The following is a 23,366-nucleotide window of genomic DNA, read 5'->3' as shown; positions in this document are numbered from 1 at the left end:
CCGTTCTCTTTACGCACATTATCTGTGGGATCCATGGCAGTCAGTGGTATTCCCCTTCCATGCCCAAGGAGGCTCAAACCATTGCCATATGAAACTCCCATTATAGGTTGTGTGTTATTATTCGAGGATGCAGTCGCGTTTACCCCCTACTTACAACTTTTTCGTGGGTTCGTCTGGTAGTCCAACCAGCTTGGTTGGACCTGTCAGTACTCCCTCCCAGTGTCGGGCTTGAATGGCTTACTAGGTGGGTGTGAAAGACTTCAGGCTCTTGCCGCGGCTCATCCAGACCTAAATAGGTCGCTGCCTAGGTCTTATCTAGTTGCAAGGGTGGGTGCTAACTTTCCTGTCCCACTGCTGCAGTCAGTATATTTGGGAAAGCACTTTGGGGTTGTATTATCATTGTCACCCTGTACTCCGATGAGCATGCCTTTCAGCTGATGTGTCGTGCTATGGCCTGCCATTCTGAGATTGGCGCCCTTCGCTCTGATTTCTCCTAGATGCCATGTTGTGGTATCAGTTCACAGATTCGTATTTCAGCAATTTAAGGTAACAGGTTAAATATAAGTGGGGGTGTGTTGTGGGTGGGGTTAGCTTTTTAAGGAACAATATATATGTAGTGTCCGTGTGCGCACCCTTCCATCTTTATGCTACTCTGCCCCTTCCTGGCGTATTAAATCTCTTATTGAAGTAGGTTCCTCCTGGTACATGCTGCGTCGAGGAGGGGGCATCAGGTCGGTGCTTGTGTCCTTTTTATCCCGGGAGGTTTGGGAATGGGCACAGTCCTCTTGGATGGTCCACCACATGGCAGATGTTGCAGTGCAGCGCTTCAAGTATCATGCCAGTTCCGTTTATATAGGAGGTGTAAGAGATCTTGCTTAGAATTTCCCATATTTTGTACCAGTAGGTGTCTTCTCGGAGGATGGTGCCATCGGTGAAGATGGTAAATCTAATCATGAGGACTCCCTCAGATGCTTTGGTGTCAACACGTTTAACCATTAGTGAGTCAATGAACTTGCTTGTGTCTTCCTCTGAAATAGGGCTAGTTGTTTCAGTGAAGGCATCAATGACTCTTGCTATCTGATTGAGCATGGTTTCCCTTATCCAGTGGTCTCGTATAACTTCTTGGACTATGTCTGTGTCTATGGTCGTGAACCCTCCCAGTGCGAAGAGGTGGAGCAGGATGGTGGGGTCCAGAGGGATTGCGTAGAAGGTGAGCTTCTCAGTTTCCCAGATTTTGTTTTCAATCATTGTTGTAATCGCTTCTGGGGTAAGCTTGTAGACTAAAAACATGTTTGGCAAGTCGTAGGACAAGATTACTTTGTAAGACTTTACCGGCGCTGCGACGCTCAGTGTGCTTATTCCTGTAGCCTCTCTGACCATGTTTTGTATGAGTTCTGCTGTGGCACTGTGGTTGGAGGGGTTCCGCGTGTTATTTTTGAAGGGGATGGCCAGGAATCTCAGGGTCCAGTTGTGCTCCCATTCTGTGACTTGGTTAGGGTCAATGTTGTTGATGTGTGCCATGGGGTGAGAGTAATAAATGGGGGGAAAGGGACCTGAATAGCAGCAGCATCCACCCATGCCCCCACAGTTGCATCCCCCAATGGCCCAAGGCCTGCCCACAGCGCCACCTTTACCTCATGAAAGGAGCCTCGAGCCTATTGGGGTCTTGGGCACTATCTACGCATGGGAGGTGATCTTCAGTTTGGTGTGTGGGGTCTCCGGTTGTGCCACTGTTTCAGTTATCTGGACATCTGCTTTCGTGTGAGGAGAGGTTGTGTTAGGCTCATCCAGGTTGTGGGGATAAGTAGCTAGGTTGCGGCATAGTTTTTTGATATATGCTATGGCATCAGCTGGCCACTGCCCTATGTCTACCGCTTTCCACAATTCAAAGTCTCTAGGGTCAAGGAGAGTGTTGCTTTGCTCAGCAAGGGTTAGGGCGTGGATTGACACCTCAAGGCCAGGGCTGTTTGAGGCGGTGTCTTTGTGGGCAGGAGTGACAGTGAGTGGTTTGTTAGGAGGTGCTTGTGTGGTGATCTTCGGCTATAGCGGTGTGGGCATCATCCGCCTCCATTATCATGTCTACATCTGTTGTGTCAGTCGCTTCTGTAATTGTGGGTGTGGTTGGGGTCTCCTCTGCCTCCATGGGGGCAGCTCCTAAGGATTTATAAGTCTGTCTAGTTCTCAGTTTTCCTGCTTTGATAGCTTCTGCCTATTTTTTGTCTATGGGGCGTGCTTTAATCATAGACATTGTCAATATTTGTTGGCTCTTACCCCCATTGGCTTTATCACCTGGTTTCTGCTTGTTAATAAGTCTCGCTGTCTTAGTAGAGGCAGCAGGTCCGGTGAGGACTGACTTTCGTACTGCTGTGACCAATTTTCCGGGAGTTTCTCTGATTGTCTGGGCTTCTTTGGACATCCTTTGGGCTATTGGGGGATTCTGGTGTGTTGCTCGAGCTTTTTTGCATTTTAAGGATAAGTTCTTGTCAGCGCTTTTCCTTGCTCAGGATATGCCGAGGTGGGTGACCCACTGCTGTATAGTCAACTTACTTGTTGTGGCTTAGTTACATGGCAGGTTGTCCTGATGTTATTCTAATGTTTGTGTTGGAGGGCTGGAGTGTGGGTTTTGGTATGCTGAATCACCTTGTTAGAGCGTCCCCTGTAGTTGACAGTCGTATCTTGAGCTGGAAGGGTCCCATGTGAGGATCTGCTGTGGACTTGGGTGTGGTTTGGCTCTGTGTTCCACCATGTTGGCATTCTATTTGACATCTAGTGGGCTTGGTTATGAGTTTTCTTTACGACGTGAGTATTGGCCTATGAGGGGAGAGGTTTATTAGTGAGGGGGGGTTGTCAGTTATGGATGGTTGTTGGTTAGTGTCATTAGTGTTCCATTGGATGATTTTCATGGATGTTGGGATGTCCTTCTTATGTGTGGTTGGAACTTCATTCTCAATGGTTCTTCGCACTGTTAGCATGTTTATTGTTCATGTTGTAAATCGTACATATTTTGTGGTGTCTACTATGCTGTGGTTGCCTGACGCTGGGTGGCAATGTTGCCCTGGTTAGGGTGGCATGTGGGTTTCACCTCCATGGTGGATGACGGGCTCGAGCCCTTTCTTTCCCACATGTGTGAGGTGCCAGGTATTCTCTGAGGGTCTCATACTACCAAGTTAGGACAAGCTATTCGCTCGTGGTGCTATAGTCATCCTGTGTGGGGGTAGGAGACCCACCTTTGCCTAGTGCTTAGGCATGGGAAAACTAGACCATGTGGTGGTTCAGGTTCAAGGGGCACCCTCAGCATTCCTCTTTCTAGTTGCATTAATGTCCATATCTATCACTTGGTTATTCATTTTGTATAGGCATTGGTAGGATTATAATATAGAGTGGGTTAGAGACAAAAGTGATTCAAGAAATCACTTTTAAAGGAGGTGGAGTTGGCTAGGATAACTTTTTGAGCACTTTAAGCTCTTATATGTGTGTCTACTTCACAGGCTATATTAACCCATTCTTAGATAGTGTTAGTGGGTTGGGTTTCCTTGTTATAAATTTTGTCTATGACCTGTAAATCTAATCCATGTTAGAAATAAGACACTTATTCTTTTTTGGTGATGTCAGCATTAATTGTAATAAGGAGGAATTAATAGGAATATTTGGGAAAATGTTATGAGAGTGCTGTGCACTTTGTTTATTTTGTTGGATTCTTTGAATTGCAATCTGAACTTGATTAAGAAATCCAACCAAGCTTCTAAGTCCTTGGGAGTTTTTGTGCCAACCATCTTGGCTAGGAAATTTTCTACCCAAGCATATGCTATGCTATGTCTTATATAAGAGAGTATGAGAAAGATTTTGTTTGAATCAGTCTTATACCTGTCAGATTCTGCTGTAAAAAGAAGAAGGCACTGAAGTATGAACTTCTGAGATTTGTCTAGGAGTTTGACATTTTCTCTTTCAGATTGTATAGGGATAAAAGGGATGGTACCTAATGCTTGTCCCAACATAGTGGCAATGGTTTGTATATTTAGGGTATTAATTGGTATTTGATTAGGTAATTGAGTTGGAGTCCGAATAAGAAGTGACTTCTTGCTCTAAGTCATTAGGGATTACTAGTTTGGTGTCTCTGTACTGAGGTAATGTGTCCCAATGGTTCTCTGTTTTATTCCAAAGGAACTCTTTCTTTATTCTGTTATCAAAAGCAAAGTAATAATGCCTATTCCTACATGAGCAGTTATTATAATTTGGTGGGGCATTTAAATCAGTGTCTGTATAGAACCAAAGAGCGCTTTCTTGTTAAATAGGATGATTATTGTAATAGAAATATTTGTTGATTTGTCTAGTGCCTCAAGGATAGTTTTGGCCTAGGTCTTGCTCTAGGTATATAAAGTAATGCTTTCTCAATAGGGAGCCTATAGCCCTATTGAGAAGGGTTATGAGAAAGAGTGTGGCAGCAAGCTAGAGTTTGTGCAAGGTAAGGGCAAGAAGAGTCTATTCTAATATTATAAACTACTCATTTGATAACCCCAAGAATAGTAGGTTCCTCCCTAGATTGTATAAAGAAAAAGAGTAGGATGATAGTCTCAACTATGTAGGAGAGTATAGGAGGGAATAATATTTGATAGCACAGTTAAGAGACTGTGTTGAAGGCAGACAGTATAAAGACTGCCTGAGTATAAAGAGAATAGACTAAAGATCCTTAGCCTATTTTATGGGCCTTTTATACTACTTTGGGAAGATATGAGAATGTTGTGTGTATCCCCAGGCATCCTCTTAAGTTGCTGCTCTTTCTTAGCTACTACTCTTGTGCTTCTTCACTTGTCTCCTTTTGACCAGGAGTAAATAGCTTGTGTTCTCCTTTGAGTATATGTATATAAGCCTACCATTGGTCATCTATACCATATTCTGTAATACTCAACCAGTGATAATGATATCTGCTAAGACTCAATAACTGAGGATGTTACCTTGTACCATAATGTACACTCCATAATAGGAGCTGCCTAATAGTTATTATGATCATTATTGGAATAGATAGCCAAGGAGGCCCTGATAGACTAGATCATAGAATATTGTGCTGGAGAATTGGAGCTTGTAATAATGATGATGCACTTGAGATTGCACAAAATCCTACAAGATTGTATTGATAGTTCTAAGGTTGTACCATAGCTGAGATTTATGTTGTAAAAGCTGTGTAATTTGAGGACTCAGAAAACAACTAATGAGCATGCCTTTGCACTGTGCTGAGTTGTTGTTGGTGTTAGAGTTGTTATATACAAGTGTGTCTTTGTTTTTTTGGTTGTCTAGCCAGTGTCTCTAGTCTAGCAATTGTAAGCAGTAAAGCACTATAATCAAAGTGCAATCAAGGGACATACTTGTGTGTGTGTACTATACCACTGTCTAATGACAGTTATGTTTATAAGCAGCTACACTCACTGTCTTCCTATTAGCACCAGGTTAAATTATGTGAACTTTAAGCTTGTTTACTTGTCTAGTATTGAGTTCACAAGAATCAAGAAAACTCTTTTAGTAAGCATCTAGAAATGAAGGGAAAAAGTTAGTCAATGACCAAAGAAAGTGCCTTGCTATGATACACTGCAAGAATATATGCTTCCAAATCATCAAGAAAATGTCATTACCAGCCCAATATATCACTGTCTTACACAGGCTTGGCCCTATTAAAGGGGGCTTTCTTGCACCAATAAGAATCCAGTTGCAAGCAGAATTTCATGATAATAAGCACAGTACCATGCTTCTTGAGAATAGGACAAGTATATTCTAAATGGGTATACATCTGCTCTACCATGGGCTTGAGTATTTCATTGTGGAGGAATACCTTCATATGGTTGAATAGTTAAGGATGGAGCATTGCAAGATCTAAGCCTTATTTATAAATAACAATGATAGGGTTAGTAGTGATTGCCAAGTTGATCAGGAAGCTAGAGCATGGGTAGCTTATCACACAAAAAGGATATATGAGATAATATTCTTAGAAAGAAGCTAAGAAAACAAACAAGGGTCTAAACTAAAGGCTGTCACATAGAAGTCCTTGGTATCTTTAAAAAAGGCATCAGAGTGCTCTTTTATGATACCCATGACTTTCTCTATAAGATCTAGAGTAATTCCTGTCTTCTGCTGGCTAAGATTAAATAGCTCTCAAAAAGTGGCACTAATTGCAAGGTGAGATATAAGATGTTGGGAGCATTGGCTTGCATGGATTTAGGTGCCTAGATGATGCCAATATATTGCAATAGTCTAAGTTTGAGGTGGTGATAATCCTCAGATACATAATGGGCAAATATATTATATACTTCTTTGCCCTATGTTAAAGGTGAGAACTGGAAGAATAAAGGGATTGTAAAGAGAGCACATACCTTTATTTTGATAGTGCTGCTTTGTATAAGATTTTAAGCTTGAGGCAAACTCTTCTTAAGTGAGTTGACACCTGACTAATAGGTGTCAAAGCAAGTCTTGCCAATCTTCTATAGCACATCAATATATTTGCCATTGTCACCTTTCTTAAATTATATGTATAGATGTGTCTTGGCATATGTTGATTTCCTAAAGTAAGCCAGAATTGCTTTCAAGATCTTGATTATCTAGGATATAACAGGAAGAGAATTAATATATCAAAAAGCATAAGTATATGACACCCATTTAAATTGAGGAAGCTTAATAATGGCCTTAATAGTGTTGTAAAGGTGCTGGCATGGATCTCAGAGATTCAGGACAGTCATAATCTCATCTATCACTTCACAATGGGCAATAGTGCAGATAGAAACATTGTCAGAGATTGAAGCTGAAATCTTGTCTAGATCAACACACTTAATCATCTGCAGGGCCTATACAAGAGTGAGCTAAATAAGTTCAAATAGATCAATTGACCTACCTTTAATACTCATGAAAAGATCTATATAGAAATGTGATGCATATCTGAGCTGATACAGCCATCAATGAAATAGGATTCATGTATGTTGGTGGCTATGTATATGAAGTATATTGAGTCAAGCCTTGTATTGGTACTGTTAAATCTGATTATGGCATATGCAGAATTTTTGATCTAGTCCTCTTGCAGGCTGCAGACCAAGATAGCCTCCTTTAGAATGTGATTGTTAATAAAGGACTTAAAGAGGTGGTGTGGATCTCAGGGTTTAATGTGGTCAATAGCTCCTTCTACTTTAATAAATCAATAATATTTGGGACCAGACCATGTACACAGAAAAGCTGCATAATTCAGTGGTCAACATAGTACTGAAGGTCAGCCAGTATCTCTAAGTGCTTCTTTGAAAGATTCTTCTTTTTGGCATCCTTGACAACAGAGAAGATGGTGATATGCTAAAGGCATCTCTAAATGCCAAGCACAATGCCAAAACAACCTCTAGATCAAGGGGTACTAGAGCTAGTATCTGATACACAAGAAATTATTAGTAATGATTTTGGAAAGTGAGGGTGCACTGAGAAGCAATAGAGAGTATAAGATTATAGCACCCAAATAGTTTTGGGACTATGCCAAACACTAACCAAATGTTTAGTTGGTTATATTAGGGATTTATTCAGTAATAAGAAAGATAGTGCCATAACTAACAACTATGTGCTTCAAGAGTCATACAGGACTCTGACAATATATGAGGAAGGATAAAAGGTACAAGCAAAGAGATGAGTATAAATATGAATAAGGCTAAATGATAAGGACAATATGTTTTTGAAAGTTGACAAAGGCATTTTCAATGGTTGAGATGAGTATAAATGAGCTTTGAACAATGGGGTGCAAAAGCTAGTTTATTCCAGAGTTGTATATAGGTTTCTATTATAGATGGAGCCCCTAAGTAAAATATTGAGCAATAAATGAGAGTTAGTACTAAATAGGCACCAAGGCCTAGTAAACAGCAAAGATAAGAAGGTAGGGGAAATGTCCATATGGGTTTTGAAGATGATAAGATAAAATTCTATTAGTGATGACAAAATCCTGAATGTTTGGGATTCATTGTCTAAGTGTAGGTAGCAGGAACTAGAGAGTCAGTGAAAAAAAAGAAATAATAAACATATAACTTGGATAGCTAAGCAATAGTACAAGACTGCATTTAACTGAATATGTGGAAGTTGGGACAATAAGTAATAAGGACTGACCAAGTTACAGATTATATTGGCCAAATAGGCTATTGGTTCCTAATCTTATAAATGTCTATTGTAACACTTCTATGTGGTTATAGTAAGTACATAAAGTGTGGGAGAACTAATCCAAGTACTGCTAAATGTCTTTTGATAGCTTATAGTTATTTTAGTAGAGACTAACTATATTTGGTATAAGTTGGTGTCTTTGGTACTTATCTAGAGTTGTTTGGTCTCTTCTCCAAAGCTTCCTAAATACCTCCCTTAGACCCTAGAGTAGGTACCTGCTCATCAATAGATAGCTGTCATAGATTATGAGTGCTATTCCTTTTACTAATAGAAGGATCTTGAGTTTATGAGCTTCTACTCGCTAACTTAGAAGTGGCACTGCCCTGCTCTCTAAGCTAGGCACCCAAAGAAGTCTGCTTCTAGAAAAGGCAGGCCCATTCCTATAGGTCTCTATAAGACTTAGACTTCAGGTGCTAGAGGTGCTTATAGCTGGCTGTATGCCTATATACTTAGGCCTTGGTTTTGTTTCCCCACTTGGTCTAGGTGTATCCTTTGGCAATATACTAATAGATCTTGGATTCTTTGGAATTAATCCTAGTAATGCTAAATTTTGACATTAATTCATTGGGCAGTCACCCTTGGTAATCACCCTTAGTAGGCACCCTTCTATCAAGAATCAGGTAAGGTGAAATATAGAGTAATACTCACCATTTTCAGAGAATTAGCTATTCTTCTGAAAGAATCATACTTTAAAGAAGCAACTTTGATGTCACTGTTAGCAACTTCTATGGATAATGGGTGCTTATGCTTAGAGGGCTTTGGTTTTGGATCTATTGGCATCTATTTTATCATTGAATAAAAGTATGTCATATGAAGCTTAGCGATACACACCACTAAAGGTATGTCTAAGCTATTCTTTGTGTAAACACTTCTGACCCCCCTTAAAACATTCTATTCCTATTTCATTATCACTTTGTTGTTGGAGTACCATTTATGAAACTTCCATAGTACATCAATAATAGCATAGAGTATAGGACTGTACTATTTGATAGGTACAAGTTCCTTACCCTGAAAATGAGTTTGCCATCTAAATACTAACTTGAATTATTTACTAAAGACTTCAACTTTATTTTCAATTTTTTCCATCAGCTTAGGATCAAGAGCAAAATCAAGGAAAATTGCATAGTATAAGTGCTTTTCCTTGTCAACCCAAGGTAAATTTGACTCTGAAGGTTGGCTTAAAAGTAGGTATCATAGCTCTATAAGAACTGTGATAAAGCTGGCATTGTTGGGCTTGGTAGCCATAAAGCAACCTGGATATGCTAAATATATCAAACTAATTGGTGTGATGATCTGAAGCTATCCAATAGTCTCTCTTCCTGAGCCACTCTTAGACAAAAATTGATTTTTCTGGGCTATATTGGAATTGACCACTACTTTTGTGGCTTTTTATCTTCTTTCTTAATATCTTGACTCCCTCATATATATGATCTTTTCTCTGCTTTGTTTCCCCTATACTTTCTGTATCTGTTTATATTTTCTTATATTTCTTACATATACTTTTGGATCCTCTTGAGAAAACATATCAATAACATCTATTATTTATATGTAAGTTAATTTGCCATTACTTATGGAACCCTAATGAAAATATGTTTAGATGGGGGAAATAACAAATCTAGCAACCATTTGGACTCTACTTGGACAAAGAAAAATGTCTAATAAAGAATTTTATATATAAAGTTGCTAAATGAATATATCTAAGTATTATGAACAAACAAAGATATAAAAGGGCATTGAGTATATGGCAGGAGAGCTGTTAGGTCTGTGTTCTAACATATGCTTCATATGTGAGAAAGTAATATGTAAGAAAGTAGGCTAGTTAAGTAGTTTGCTTATAACTAATTGTAGGACTTTCTATTATTTACATGCTGACATATAAATACTTACTCATATACATATTCACATGCCTTGGCATAAACACTTACTTATACTTTGGCTAGTCTTTAGCCCCTGATTAGTTCCAGGTTTCTAAATCTTCCTTGATATAGACAGATATCTGATATAGTTACCATACTTGGATAGATTATAGATTATGGCTTACTAATCTTGATTATTTACTCAATCACTTTGGTACCTTGACATTTGTTGGGTAAATTAGCTATTAGGCACATAAACCAGATTTTTATCTAGCTCTAAATAGCTTATATATGCAAATAGCTCAGATAAGCTTCTAAGAAGCTTAGCTTGTTTACTTTGTATATAGTTGATCTCTGCACTACACCCAATATCTAGCTACCTTTCTAGTCCATGCTTCATAAACTCTGTCAGATCTAAGACATTCTTACATTATCTGATAAAGCACTAAATTCACCTCCTCACCTTTATTATTCTCTAGTCTCTACAATATACAAAAGACTCACTGTCTTTCATGTTCTCAGTTGGATACTAACCAGAGTCATTTGTTGGACTAAAGAGGAGACCCCTTTTCTAGAAGAATATTGAGATACTCTTGAGAATTATTTGCTTCATCTTTTTGAAGATAAAGCAGATAGAAATCCTAAATTCCTCTTGTGAGCTCAAAGATAGTCCATTGTCTTTATCTATTAGGGCCTTACAATTTAAACAGCCTAGGGAACTTCTCTTAGTGTATTAGTGTATATGATAGGTCTATGACCTAACAAGAGCTCAGTGTTATGAAGTAGCAGAATGAGAAGAGAATTCTAAGCAACATGTGCACACCTTTTTAAAGTACTAACAGGAGTAGTAATAAGAGGTAAACATGGACACCAATAAGTAAGGAAAAGTAAGGAACAAATCAGAGGTTATTGTCAGGAGAATACAGGTAAGAAATGATGTCATAAAAACTCTGGAATAGGACTAGTTCTCCAAGGGACCAGGAACTACACATTACAGCTATTTACAAAGCTTAGGTGTAGCATTTTTTTATCCAAATTAAGGCTTTTTGACTGTTTTTTGTATGTAGCTCATAAGTTACTCAATAGTTACACTATAAACATGAGATGTATCAAATTTAAACTGGTTTAAATAAGTCTAATTGACTCACTTTTACTCTTGCACTGCTATATATGCTGTCATAACCCTTGCTAGAGTTTAATGGACAGACAATAATGCTGGCCTGGCAATTAGAGGTCTAGACTAGCTCTCTTAGAAAGAGATACACTGCATAAGATGGGGGCATACTCCAAACAAAACAAGTCCCAGATATTGGACATGTACTCTCTTTCTTAATTCACCTAAAGGGCCAGAATCCACTCTCCAATGAGGCTCTCTACATAGGGGAGCATCATCAATGCACATCTGTAAGACAGCTCCTAAAGATAGGAAAGTAAAGTGATAAGCATAGAGAAGTGTCTTCAAGTCATAGGTAGGAGAGAGATACAAAGATCACTATTAGATAAGCATTTAGATACAACTCAGCAGTAATAAAAAAAAGCTATATTAAGCTATCTATCAGATGAGCAGTCAGATATCTAGGTATTAAATGTATAAGTAAAGCATAAGGTATAAGAGTATAATGGAGACTTATAACTCAGCAATAAAAAAGAAAGCTAAGTTGTAAGACAATGAGTAAAGCCTTATATATAAAGAAAACAAAGTTTTAGGAGAAGATCAAACTGAGTCCTAAAATTTTATAGTAATCTAGTTGAGTGTTAGGGTATTAGCAAGCTAAGGGGTGGGATAAATACCCTGTAAATAATATAAGTGAGTTCTTTCAAATGATATACATAGGTAAGTATATATTTTCCATACTTCTACTACAAGAATGTATGAAGTAAGTAGAAAGTGAAGATGAGAAGTAAATACAAGAGTTCATCAAGAAGAAAAGACTAGTCCCATACTCTCATTGTGTCAATGCAGGATTTCAAATACAACATTCTTGGTGAACACATCTGCCACATTGTCTGCTAGAGAAATATAAGCTATATGATGGCTCCTCCATCAACTGATTTTCTAACATTATGATATTGCGAGTCAATGTATTTGGTGTGATTGCCATGGACAGAATTATTGGCAAAATGGTTAGAGGCAATGTTGTCTCTCTAGAGAGGAATAAAGAAGAGGTCAAGGTGAAGTTTAGTTTAGATGTTTCAGTACCACTTGGCTTGCCTCATTGTATTAGACATGGTCATATACTCTATATTAGTAGTGTTATAGGCAATGACATTTTAAAGACAAGAGCACCAAGAAACAGCTGCACTAGACATGAGGAAAATAAATCTAGAGATGGGGTGACAAGTGTCCTTGTTCTTTGCCCAGTCTAAGTTAGAAAAAGCAACAAGTCCAAGTAGTGTGTTGTATGCAGCATTGCTATCATAGTGTAGGTGATAGTCAAGGGTGCCTTTGATATATATTAAGATATGCTTTGCCAGATTGAGATAACACTTGTCAGGGTTGTGACTGTATTTTGTTAGTCATATTACACCATATACAATGTCAGGGTAAGTTGCAATTTTGGCATAGAGCAGGGAGCCTATGAGAGACTAGTACATATGCTTCAAGAGTTAACTTTCAACATAATCTAGACAAGTAAGAGTGGCTACTTCAAGGACAGCATTAATAGGAAGAGGAGTACATGATGGATTGTAGTTAGACATGCTGAAGTAATTGAGCACATTCTTGAGATACTGCTACTGGTCAATCTCTAACAGATGCTTAGAGCAATTGCATTAAATATGTATACCAAGGAAAGAGTAATCTCTCCAAGGCCAGTTATTCTATACAAAGTGAAAAGAAACTATTTGATGTGCTTGACTTGACTGAGAGTGTTGCCTATAAGAGTGATATTATTACCATAGAGAATCATAATAGTAATCTTGTTCCTCTTATATTGACAATACATGTATACCCTTGTATCAAAGTAGGTGTAGGTAAATCCAAGCCTAACTAAAGTCTGATAAATTTTCATGTTCCAAGTTCTAGTGTCATAAATAGCTACAAGTGATGAGAGAACCTAGGCCACAACAATCAGTTTATGAAAAGGTATATATAAGGTATAAGCTTGGAAAGGGTCCAATATATCTTTATGTGGAAGGTAAGAAAATATATGTAAGTGAGCAAGCTTGTGATATCTAGAGGCCTCTTTGAGCTTGTAAATTGCTTTGTGAAGACAATAGACTTTGTATTTTTTCCCTGGTACTATAAAACCTTTGGGTTGCTCTATGTAGACTTTCTTGTCAAGTTCTCTATTTAAGAATATAGACCTTACATCCATGAAATGAATTTCCTAGTCCTCCTAAGCTGCCAAACTTGGTAGGAAGCAGATGAACTTGTAGCAAGCTACGGGAGAGAAGGTTTTGTTGTAAACAATGCCTTGTACCTATGTGAAGCCTTTGGTAATAAGGCATATATAATAGCAGTCATCAGCCTTATGCTTAAATACCCATTTAGATTTTATAGCCTATCTGCCTTTTGGCAAATACACCAAGTTCTATGTCTTGTTTTTTGCAAGAGTACTAAGCTTATAGATACAAGTCTCAGTCTACTAATCCTTACTTATAGAGTGCATGGCCTATGCCAGTGTTAGTAGGTCAGGCTTATAGTTTGTAGTCACCACTGCCATTGCAATCAACTTGTTTGTACTTGGTTTGTGACCACACATAGTACAATGAGGCTTTTCATAATACTGAAGTAAAGCATCAACTTTTATAGAATTTCTAGTCCTATAGGCATTGTCATTATTTGGCATCAACTTTTATAGAATTTCTAGTCCTATAGGCATTGTCATTATTTGGCATCAACTTTTATAGAATTTCTAGTCCTATAGGCATTGTCATTATTTGCATAACAAAGATTTGCTTTGTAATTGTGTTGGGTACAAGCTTTAATAAATGCAAGGTGATCGAGAACAGACTTATAAGAAGCAGATGTAGGAGGAAGTAAAATAACAGGTAAACCAGGAGCAAATGTGCCAGCAGGTGTGTTAGCAAGGCTAAGATGTGGAATATGACTTGGTGAATGTTCCTGCTTGGTGTTTGGTTTTTCATCTAGTGATGGAGGTAAAAAAGGTAATAGTGGTAGTAGATAGGGCTGTAGTACATGAATTGGTTGTAGTGCTAGTAGAGCAGGTGGTACAATTATAGGTGCCTATGGTGGGATAGGTATACATCAGAGAAAAGCTCTATATTAAATATAGCTAGATTTTTGCCAATTACTATTAAGGATTTTTAGCTTACCTCCCCTCTAATCCTAAAATTATAAGATCTAATTAAAGCTAATTAAAGCTAATTTATCATATGGATTTTTAGAAAAATATCAACCAACCCACTTACATGGTTTCTCTACTACTACTACATCTTCAATCATAGAGTATGTATAGAGATCACCAATCAAACTAAAGTCACACCTTATAGTAAACTTGTCTATTACCAGAAGTGAACCAACAATATCATACCTATATACCCTAACTAGTGCTCTAAATCACTAAGCCACAAGGTCTAAGTTATTTACCTAGTAACCTAAATATGTCAATATAAATAAGGCAATCTCAACATTTCTGATTTTCTTACACATTTATCTTTTATCTATTCTATATATAAAGGAGACAATAAATGCCCTAAAAATCAGGGCTTTTGATATTTGAATTTAGACACTAGACAATAATATAGTAAACTAAACAAGAATAAAGAATATAGTAAAAATAAGATTGTAGCACTTACACAATTTGGATTTGGAATGTGTAAAACTATAATTGGGTTGTAAATTCCAATAGAACTATAGTAGTATAAACAATGTTACTTTTACTTATAGATTTGATTATAAAGTTGATTATGGATAATATATTCTAATTAGCTTAGATTAACATTTTGAATAATTAGATCTAATTAAGAAAGGAGGTTTTTCCAGATACTAAGTGGAAGTGGTACAGATGGGTCAATTGAAATCAATACAAAGTCAAAGAGTGTAGGAAGAGCTATAGGTTGACTAGCCTATATATTCTCAAGTGGTTTGTGTGGAAAAAAGGATTTGTCAAAGGTTACATCATGAGATACAACAACTAAGTGGATGGTCTTATTCCAGAACCAATAACCCTTGGTATTAGGTTCATACCCAATAAACATCACAATGGTTGCTAATATATTGAGCTTTTGATGTTTATTATCAGAGATATGCACAAATGCTTTGTATTTAAACATCCTGAGATACAAGATGTCAGAAACACGACTATTAGTCCAGAACTCATAAGGTGTACACTATTGATACCTTTTGATAGGTATGTGATTGTAGACATGCAAGACAGTATGAGAGCATACTCTCAAAAATCATTGGTTAACCTAGAAGTCAAGAGCATAACATAAATATATTCTACAATGGTCTAGTTCTAATGCTCAGCACAACTGTTCTGTTAAGACAAATAGGGTGCTATGAACTGATGTTCTATTCTCTATTCTCTGAAGTATGCTTCTAGCTCTAAATTAATATACTCTCCTTTACAATCAGACCACAGCTTTAGGATCTTATAACTGGTTTAATTCTTAGCAAAAGCCTTGAAGTTCTTAAAACATAGTTTGAGCTAGTCTTTGAATTTCATACAGATAGCAGTAGCATGAGAAGAGTAGTTATCCATGAAGGTGGTGACATAGAGAGAGCCTTAAATAGAGGTAGTCTGGAATGTTCTATGAGATCTGTGTAAACCAGTATAAGGAGATACATTATATGTTTGGAGGATAGAGGGAATAAATGACAATACTGTTTTCCAAGCTGACAACCTTCATATAGAAGCATTGGCTAAGACTTAGTATTAAGGGAAAAACCAGACAAAATCTGTGTCTTCTTCTTTAAAGCAGAAATAAGTATATGATAAAAGACATGTTTGAAGTGGTAATGCCAGATGTTAATAAATGCTAATGAGCATGCCACCTCTCTTAGAGCTAAGGCCCCTATTTTTGCAGCTTTACAAGCACTATCATACTAATCTCATGAAGTACCCTAGAGACCACTAGATATTCCTGCAGCCTAGAGTAATTTCCTCTGACACCCATTATAAGCTTGACATTATAGCATCAGGCCAATGTGGTCTCTTTTATACACCATGGTCATCACCTTGTATTGTCTCACTTACTCCCTATATATATTACATGTTAATCTTGAGCCTGCCACATTCTTTAAGGCATTGCTAAGCACTTTGCCATATGCATCTTGAGCATCAACTACACAGGCAGAGTTATGAGCAGCTCTATGGCATAATATCATAGTGCACTTTATTATGTGTGCTTATCAGATAGGATAGGTTTTACAATTTACTTCTTCTTATCCCTTGCCAAGTTATTTTACTACTATACCCTTTACTAAATATTTCTTTGTTTCTTGACCATGGCATGACAGAACCTTATGGTCTGTGAGTAACTTTGCATATGATTTTTCTTTATCTCAATATTATGGTCTTAGCATAGTATTGACTTACTTTACCTTATAATCTTGTATTTGCTTAACTTGCTTTGATTTACTATAAATACCTACTTACAACATTACAATATACCAGTTTCAACTACCCTTTTATTTAGAGCTTGACTTTGCAAGAAGATATCACTTGTATTGCTTCTCATCAATATTGCTCTTGTTATGCTTGATTACACTCACTTCCTTTATTGTCTTTATTTCCAGGGCCTTGTTGCTGCCTTTGAAGTTACCTTGACCTATATACTTGTATATAGCTCATATAACCTTGCATCACCTTACTTGACCTCTTAATACTTTGCTCAATATCTTGCTTTATATCTTAACATCTTATAGTATATATCTCATACCTAATCCCATAATTTAAAGGTCCTTTAATATTCTAGAAAAGTCAGTGCTATATTTACCCTATATTTAGTAGTATGTTTTGTATTACATTTTCATATGCAGATCTATCACTAGTGTACTATTTTAGAGCCCACTATAAGGGGTTGACTTTTAAATTTTACTAAGGGATCTCCAACAATCTTCTTGACCTACCACAAAATGCAACAAAATTGAAGAGCTTATTACCAGCTTCAATAATCTTGGACTTGACACTAATCTCAGCCTATTTACTGATACTGACATCATGCCTTACTACTTCTCTTACTATTATCTTCTCAGCTTTAACAACCTACCTTATTATCACCCTTGCCCTTACTAGATACCTTGTTCCTTCTAACTCCTCCATCATTACCAATTTGCTCTCTACTTATATCCATCTCTTCATTACTCAATCTTGTCTAGCTGAAATTTTTTCTTTTATCTCAAATTGTATTCCTCCATCACTCAAGATTATTATTGCTTGGTCACACTTTCAAGAATTCTACTCTTTTACCTTATCTTTGATATTATGCCTGCTTTCTCTAAAACATATTGTTATCTTTTTGCACAGCCCCCACATTATTGCTATGACTATTTTTCCTATACTAGCCTACAGTAACAAGACTGCACCTATTTTTGACCCTTATTAACCACAAGGACTTTTTCCCCTCAGTTAGTATGCCTATCATTGAGTATAAGCTGTGGGTTTAGTGCAACATGCTAATACCAATAGGAATCTCTAATGAGGTTTGCCAATTAATCATAATGAAAATCACTACTAGTATCTACAAGCCTTTAAACTCCTTGTACTGATCTTACTGGTTTATAGTCATCAAGAAGACCAATAGTACCACAACCAGCACAAAACTCTATATTATACACAGCCTTGAGCCTCTTAATGCCATTACTATATAGTACTTAAGTGTTTCTTTATATACCAATCAAATTGCTAAGTATTTTGTAGGTCATGGTTGTGGAGATATTCTCAATCTCTTCTTTGAGCATGATAAGCAGGGTCTTAACAAGAAATCACATAATTATACAATATTCAAGACCCATTTGACATACATTATCTTATCATTCTTCTGATAGGATAGACAAACTCAGTGCCAATCTTCCACAATAATGTTACTTATATCTTACTGCCCAAGATTCTTAATATAAAAATACCTTTTATTGATAATGTTCTTATCCATGGCCCATCAATGCAATATAAGATATCCAATAATGGCTACAAGATACACTCTAACAATCCTGGCATTCAACAATTTGTCTGGGAACATTTCCAAGGCACCAATTGGGTTGTCCAGTGAATGAAGTATTGTAGTGGCATTTTCTCTAGTCATAAGGTGATACTTTTTATGCCTAAGATCATTATTATTAGCTATCAATGCACCTACAAAAGCTGCCTTCCCAAAGAATCTTGTGTTAAAAAAATAGTCAACTAGGGCTCTTACCATAAGTCTGAGCATTCCTCAGAACTATTGGCATTGTCCATATTCTTATTCATAACTTTGCACATTGAGCTTACTTCTTGATAATGCTTACTTAAAAAGACTTCCTATTTATTTTCAGCCCTAAAAAGATTGTGGCACAAGATAACCTCAAATCAGCACTCCTATCCTTACCTGCCCTCTGCCTAATCAATTATATCTTGCTATCTAATATTATACTTGTGGTTAACATCTTATATCTCATAGTTGGCTTTTATCTCTGCCAATGTGACCTTGACAATCTTTATATCTTATACTACACCCACTTTGGTTCCATTACTCTAAATAATTAAGAATTAAGGTTCTCATAACCAAAGCTCAAGCTTTATGGCCTTTTTTTACATACTTTGCATCCTCAAAATGTACCTCGTAGGGATCTGCAATTTAGTTATCAAAATAAATGCAAGATATATAAAAGGGATGCTAACAAGTCTAGATCTCAAACCTATCATAGGCATTAATTGCTGGATCATTGCTATTCTCATCTCTCACTTTACTATTGTCTATGTTCTTGGTATCTTGCATAGTCCTAATGGTGTTGTAACTTGAATTATTGGGTTTCTCAGAATGTCCATACCAATAAAAGTAGTATGACAAATACTAGGTAGTGCTATTTGGTATATACAAAAAGATATCTGGTATTGTCCTCTAAAAGGCCAGTATAGCTGATGGATCATATTACCACTGGTAAAGGAACTCTATGGGATTATGGGACATAGAAGATAGTGATGATAGTAGGCATGAAAATATATAGATATGCATACCATTATATACAAGGCTAGACAGATATAGATAGGTAGTACAAGAATCAATACTAACTAAGAGAGTAGCAATTGTAGGATCTTTCCAGAACCTATCCTAGAGTAGTATACAAGGCCCATAGAATAGGCTGAGGGACTTTAGTCTATTCTTTTTATTCTAGTATAGTCTTCACATTATACTCTTTTGTTCTGTTTGTATCTCCATATATAGGTCACTGTTCTATTTCCTGTATTCCATTGTAATATAGTGCACCTCTAATCACACTTTGTTCATTATGTGACCTAGGGAAGAACCTACTACTCTTAGAGTTATTAAACAAGTAGTTAATAACACTAAAATAGACCCTTTTTGCCTCTATCTTGCATGAACTCTAGCTTGCTGTCATACCCTCTCTCACAACCTTTATTAGCAGGGATTATAGACCCTCATCAAGAAGCGTTACTTTATACACCCTAGAGCAAGACCTAGGCCTTGGATTTCTACCAGGCACTAGACACATCAACAACTAGTTTCAATAGAACAATTGTTTACTCTAACAAGAAGAAAGCCAGTGGTATTATGTAGATACTAACTATGATGCTCCACCAAATTATAACAACTGCTCATTTAGGGATAGATGATACTTCTTTCTAAATAAAGAAGAAACAAAAGCAGAGCACTTGTAGAATAAGCAACAAAACTATTAGGACCCTCTACCCATATACAGAGATTCTGAACCAGTTATACCTAATGAATCTGAGCCAGAATCAAAAATACCTAACTCTGATCTCTCAGACATTAAAACACTGATCAATAACAGAAACACCTGAACTATTGCCACCATATTAGAAATTACAACCACATCTACTATACTAATATAAATTGAAAGAGGGAAGGTTAAGCTTTCCAACAATTTCACAGACATTAGGACAAAATCACAAAGATTCATACTCCAATGCCTTCTTCTCTTTATAGCAGAATCTAAATGGTACAAGACTGATTTAGACAAAGTTCTTCTAGCCTTCTTATACATAAGACATGGAACTACTGGAACATAGGCAGAAAAATTCCTAGCCAAGATAGTAAGAGTGAAGAGCCCTAAAGACCTGGAAACCTAAAACGACTTTCCAGAAAGCTTTAAACTCCAATTCAAGAAGTTGAACAAAAATAACAAAGCCTGGAACACTCTTCTGGCATTCTTTTAAGAAAGGATAACTATTGATAAGTACTCTAACCAATTTGTTCTTATAGCTGCCAATGCCAATATCTCTAATAAGAAATAGGTTCTATATTTCTAACAAGGACTAGATCCAAAGGTTATGGATAAAATCTATAACAAAGAAACTCTATTAAAAGATGAAATCCAAAGTTGGATTAACATGGCCTACAAAGTAGATGGATGCATAAGAGCTCAAAGTGCTCAAAAAGTGATCCTTACCAACTGCATCTTCTTTCAAAGTAATTTCTTAAATCACTTTTACTTATAATCTTCACCTTACTATAACTCCACCAATACTCCACAAAAAATGAGCAACCAAGTAGTTAACATGGATATTGACATCTCTTGGAAACAAGATGCAACTCAACAGAAATGCATTTATAATGACAAGACCCTTACCTATTTTAGATATAGGAGCAGAGGACATATTTTATCTAACTGCTACTCCTGATTATCTAGAGACACTTAATTATCTTGAGGAAACCAAGATGGATGGATAAGTAGAGGATATAGAGGAGCTTGTAATATGGACATAAAGAGAAAAGACTTACAGGAATCCAAGGTAAGCAACCACTTAGAACTATATTAAGAATTAGAGGAGGGGGGTTCTAATAGCAACCACTATAATCTACTATAATTTCGTTATCTACTAGAATATGTGAACTCTCCCTCAAAAAAGATGAGACCTGATCAATATAATAAAATATGCTATATATCACTTAATGAATGATAAAGCAATAGACTTGTTTATGATACTGTTGGTATCCAAGCAATCTTTGAAGATCTAGGGGACATAGAGAAGAAAGAGTTTCTGGTCAATTTAGCACAGGCTTTTATTTGACCTCTCCTTTACTAGTGCAAGAAAAAGGGAAAAGAAATCCCAAGTATGCACTGACCTTTACTGGAAGCCTGAGAAATGCAATTTTTACAAAGAAAAGCTAAACTATCTTAGATATACCATTTCAAAGGATTATATTGCCATGGAGGATTCTAAAATTAACACTATTCAGAATTGGCTAGTTCCTTAAACAGTCTGCAACATTCATTTAGTCTTAGGCCTTGGAAACTCTTATTGGTGATTTATTAAATTTTCTTCTCAAATCGTATGCTCCCCCTATGACCTCATCAAGACAGATAATAGATAGAACTAGACAATGGCTTATCAACAAGCTTTTAAACAATTAAAGAAAGCCTTCACTAGCTATTCTGTTCTTATATACCCTGATTCTATCATCTGGAAAAACACCCCCTTGTATTAGCTCCGGATTATATCTAATAGTATCTAAAAGTATCTAAAAGTGTTAACAGTATCTAAAAGTGTCTAATTTCCTAATTGGGAGCAACACATTGTGAGCATTAGATTGGTTTCTAATCTCATGATATTAGCACTAATTCTATACTAAGAAGTCTTTAATTATTAGTAGGAAATAGTAAGTACTACTGCTCTATCAGTGAGAAGATAAAGATGTGGCACATTCTATACTATTTCAGCATATTACTCTCCTTCATATATGCCTATACCATTATCTTGTAGCTATTTTGCTGACTTTTCAGCTGCTTTTATAAGGGATATAGAAAGAGAGAAATATATATTGATGCCCCAGCCACTTTGTTGGCAGCTTAGCAGCTGCCACAAGAGACTATAAAGACCTCAATACCTTGGCCTTGCACACAAGATCATTCAAGTTATCATTGTTAGCCAATGCCTGCTACTGGTCATTATAGGACACAACATGTGGGTTGGACTTAGGGATATGCTATATGCAGGCTTATAGACCTTGTCTATTAGTATAGTGGCTAATACTGTCTTGTGCAGCACACAATCATCATCACTATTGATATTACAATTTTTAGCACTATTTATATTGTTTATTGCCTTGTTATACAGAAGATGCTCAAACTAGGTGTTTTTCTCTAGCTATTAGGCTGTGGAAAAGACAGTCATATTGGTATGTGGTGCCAGAATGATATATTTGCCTGCCATATAAGTAATATATGCATTAAGCATATTGAGATCACCTCCAGCAATCTTGTGCTTATTTATATATAGGCATGCCATACATATACTCACTAGTGGCTATTTGGAAAACCCCTCTCTCTTATTGGATCTTGATTATTTATAATCATGTTTTTGATCAAATTTGCAAATTCAGGTAGCATTGTCTATACTAGTAGAGTCCCATTGAATATTATACTCAATCATAGTTTTATACATTCTCAGTCCAAATTGTATAAGTGCCATAATTTATTTTTATCCTATATAAGGTGTATTATCAATTTTCCATTGGTTTATTATCTTCTTAGCTGGTATTTAAACTAAATCCTAAAAGACCTGACTTTTTAGATATTTATTGACCAATTTATTTATAAGAGAGAAAAAGATAAATATTAAATAAAATCAGAGATGTTGAGATTGCCTATATTATGTCTACTTATTTAGATTACCAAGTTTATATATTAGACCTTGTGGCTTAGTAGCTTAGAGCATCTGTCCTGGGTGCTTGCATACATGAGGTTGTTGGTTCAATTCTGGCAAAAGGCAAGTTTGTTATAAGGTATATTCTGTGTTTAGGTATTGAACTAGTGCTTTAATAGACATGACTGTATAAGAAGGCTATGAGAACTGTGATGCTTGATTTATTATGATTTTTACGAAATTTCAAGTTATAATCAATCCTAATAATTCCTAATTTAGGAAAATTATGTCTAATTAGAACAGGTTTAGAGGGGGGTAAGCTAAAAATGTCTAATCCTAATTGTTCTTGATTATGCATAAATAGAACTAATTAGAGCTTAATACAAAGGGGTGGTTTTCCAGATGATACAACCTTACTAGCTTATAATAGATGCTTTTTTATGACATATGGTGCAGCACTTCTATAGAAATGACTTAAGAATGGCTGGCATCTAGTTGCTTATCTTTCCAAATTATTTACTCTACTAGAATAAAATTATGACATTCATAACCACAAATTACTCACTATTATGAAAGCCTTAGATCACTGGAAACACTATCTTAAAGGATTTTG

The 23,366-nt window shown here is 36.4% G+C and overlaps 4 protein-coding genes across 4 annotated transcripts; 1 reads left to right on the top strand and 3 right to left on the bottom strand.

Moving 5' to 3' along the window:
- Nucleotides 1-750: 750 nt before the first annotated feature.
- On the bottom strand, nucleotides 751-1,521 carry HETIRDRAFT_428671 (uncharacterized protein; the record flags this gene model as incomplete). Its single annotated transcript, XM_009550900.1, has 1 exon — nucleotides 751-1,521. One exon carries the CDS (start codon nucleotides 1,519-1,521, stop codon nucleotides 751-753), a length of 771 nt encoding a protein of 256 aa, XP_009549195.1.
- A 55-nt stretch (nucleotides 1,522-1,576) lies between these two features.
- On the top strand, nucleotides 1,577-7,087 carry HETIRDRAFT_453453 (uncharacterized protein; the record flags this gene model as incomplete). Its single annotated transcript, XM_009550899.1, has 2 exons — nucleotides 1,577-1,705; nucleotides 7,061-7,087. 2 exons carry the CDS (start codon nucleotides 1,577-1,579, stop codon nucleotides 7,085-7,087), a joined length of 156 nt encoding a protein of 51 aa, XP_009549194.1.
- A 4,181-nt stretch (nucleotides 7,088-11,268) lies between these two features.
- HETIRDRAFT_172473 (uncharacterized protein) lies at nucleotides 11,269-11,421 on the bottom strand (the record flags this gene model as incomplete). Its single annotated transcript, XM_009550898.1, has 1 exon — nucleotides 11,269-11,421. The coding sequence occupies one exon, from the start codon at nucleotides 11,419-11,421 to the stop codon at nucleotides 11,269-11,271; it is 153 nt and encodes a 50-aa protein (XP_009549193.1).
- Nucleotides 11,422-15,050: 3,629 nt separating this feature from the next.
- On the bottom strand, nucleotides 15,051-15,311 carry HETIRDRAFT_50365 (uncharacterized protein; the record flags this gene model as incomplete). The annotated part of the gene is made up of 1 exon (XM_009550483.1): nucleotides 15,051-15,311. A coding segment is annotated over one exon (261 nt), but the record flags the coding sequence as incomplete, so codon positions are not given.
- Nucleotides 15,312-23,366: the final 8,055 nt, after the last annotated feature.

Source organism: Heterobasidion irregulare, assembly GCF_000320585.1.
Source record: "Heterobasidion irregulare TC 32-1 unplaced genomic scaffold scaffold_08, whole genome shotgun sequence".
Taxonomy (NCBI): Eukaryota; Fungi; Basidiomycota; class Agaricomycetes; order Russulales; family Bondarzewiaceae; genus Heterobasidion; species Heterobasidion irregulare.
This window is presented reverse-complemented; position numbering and strand designations above follow the sequence as displayed.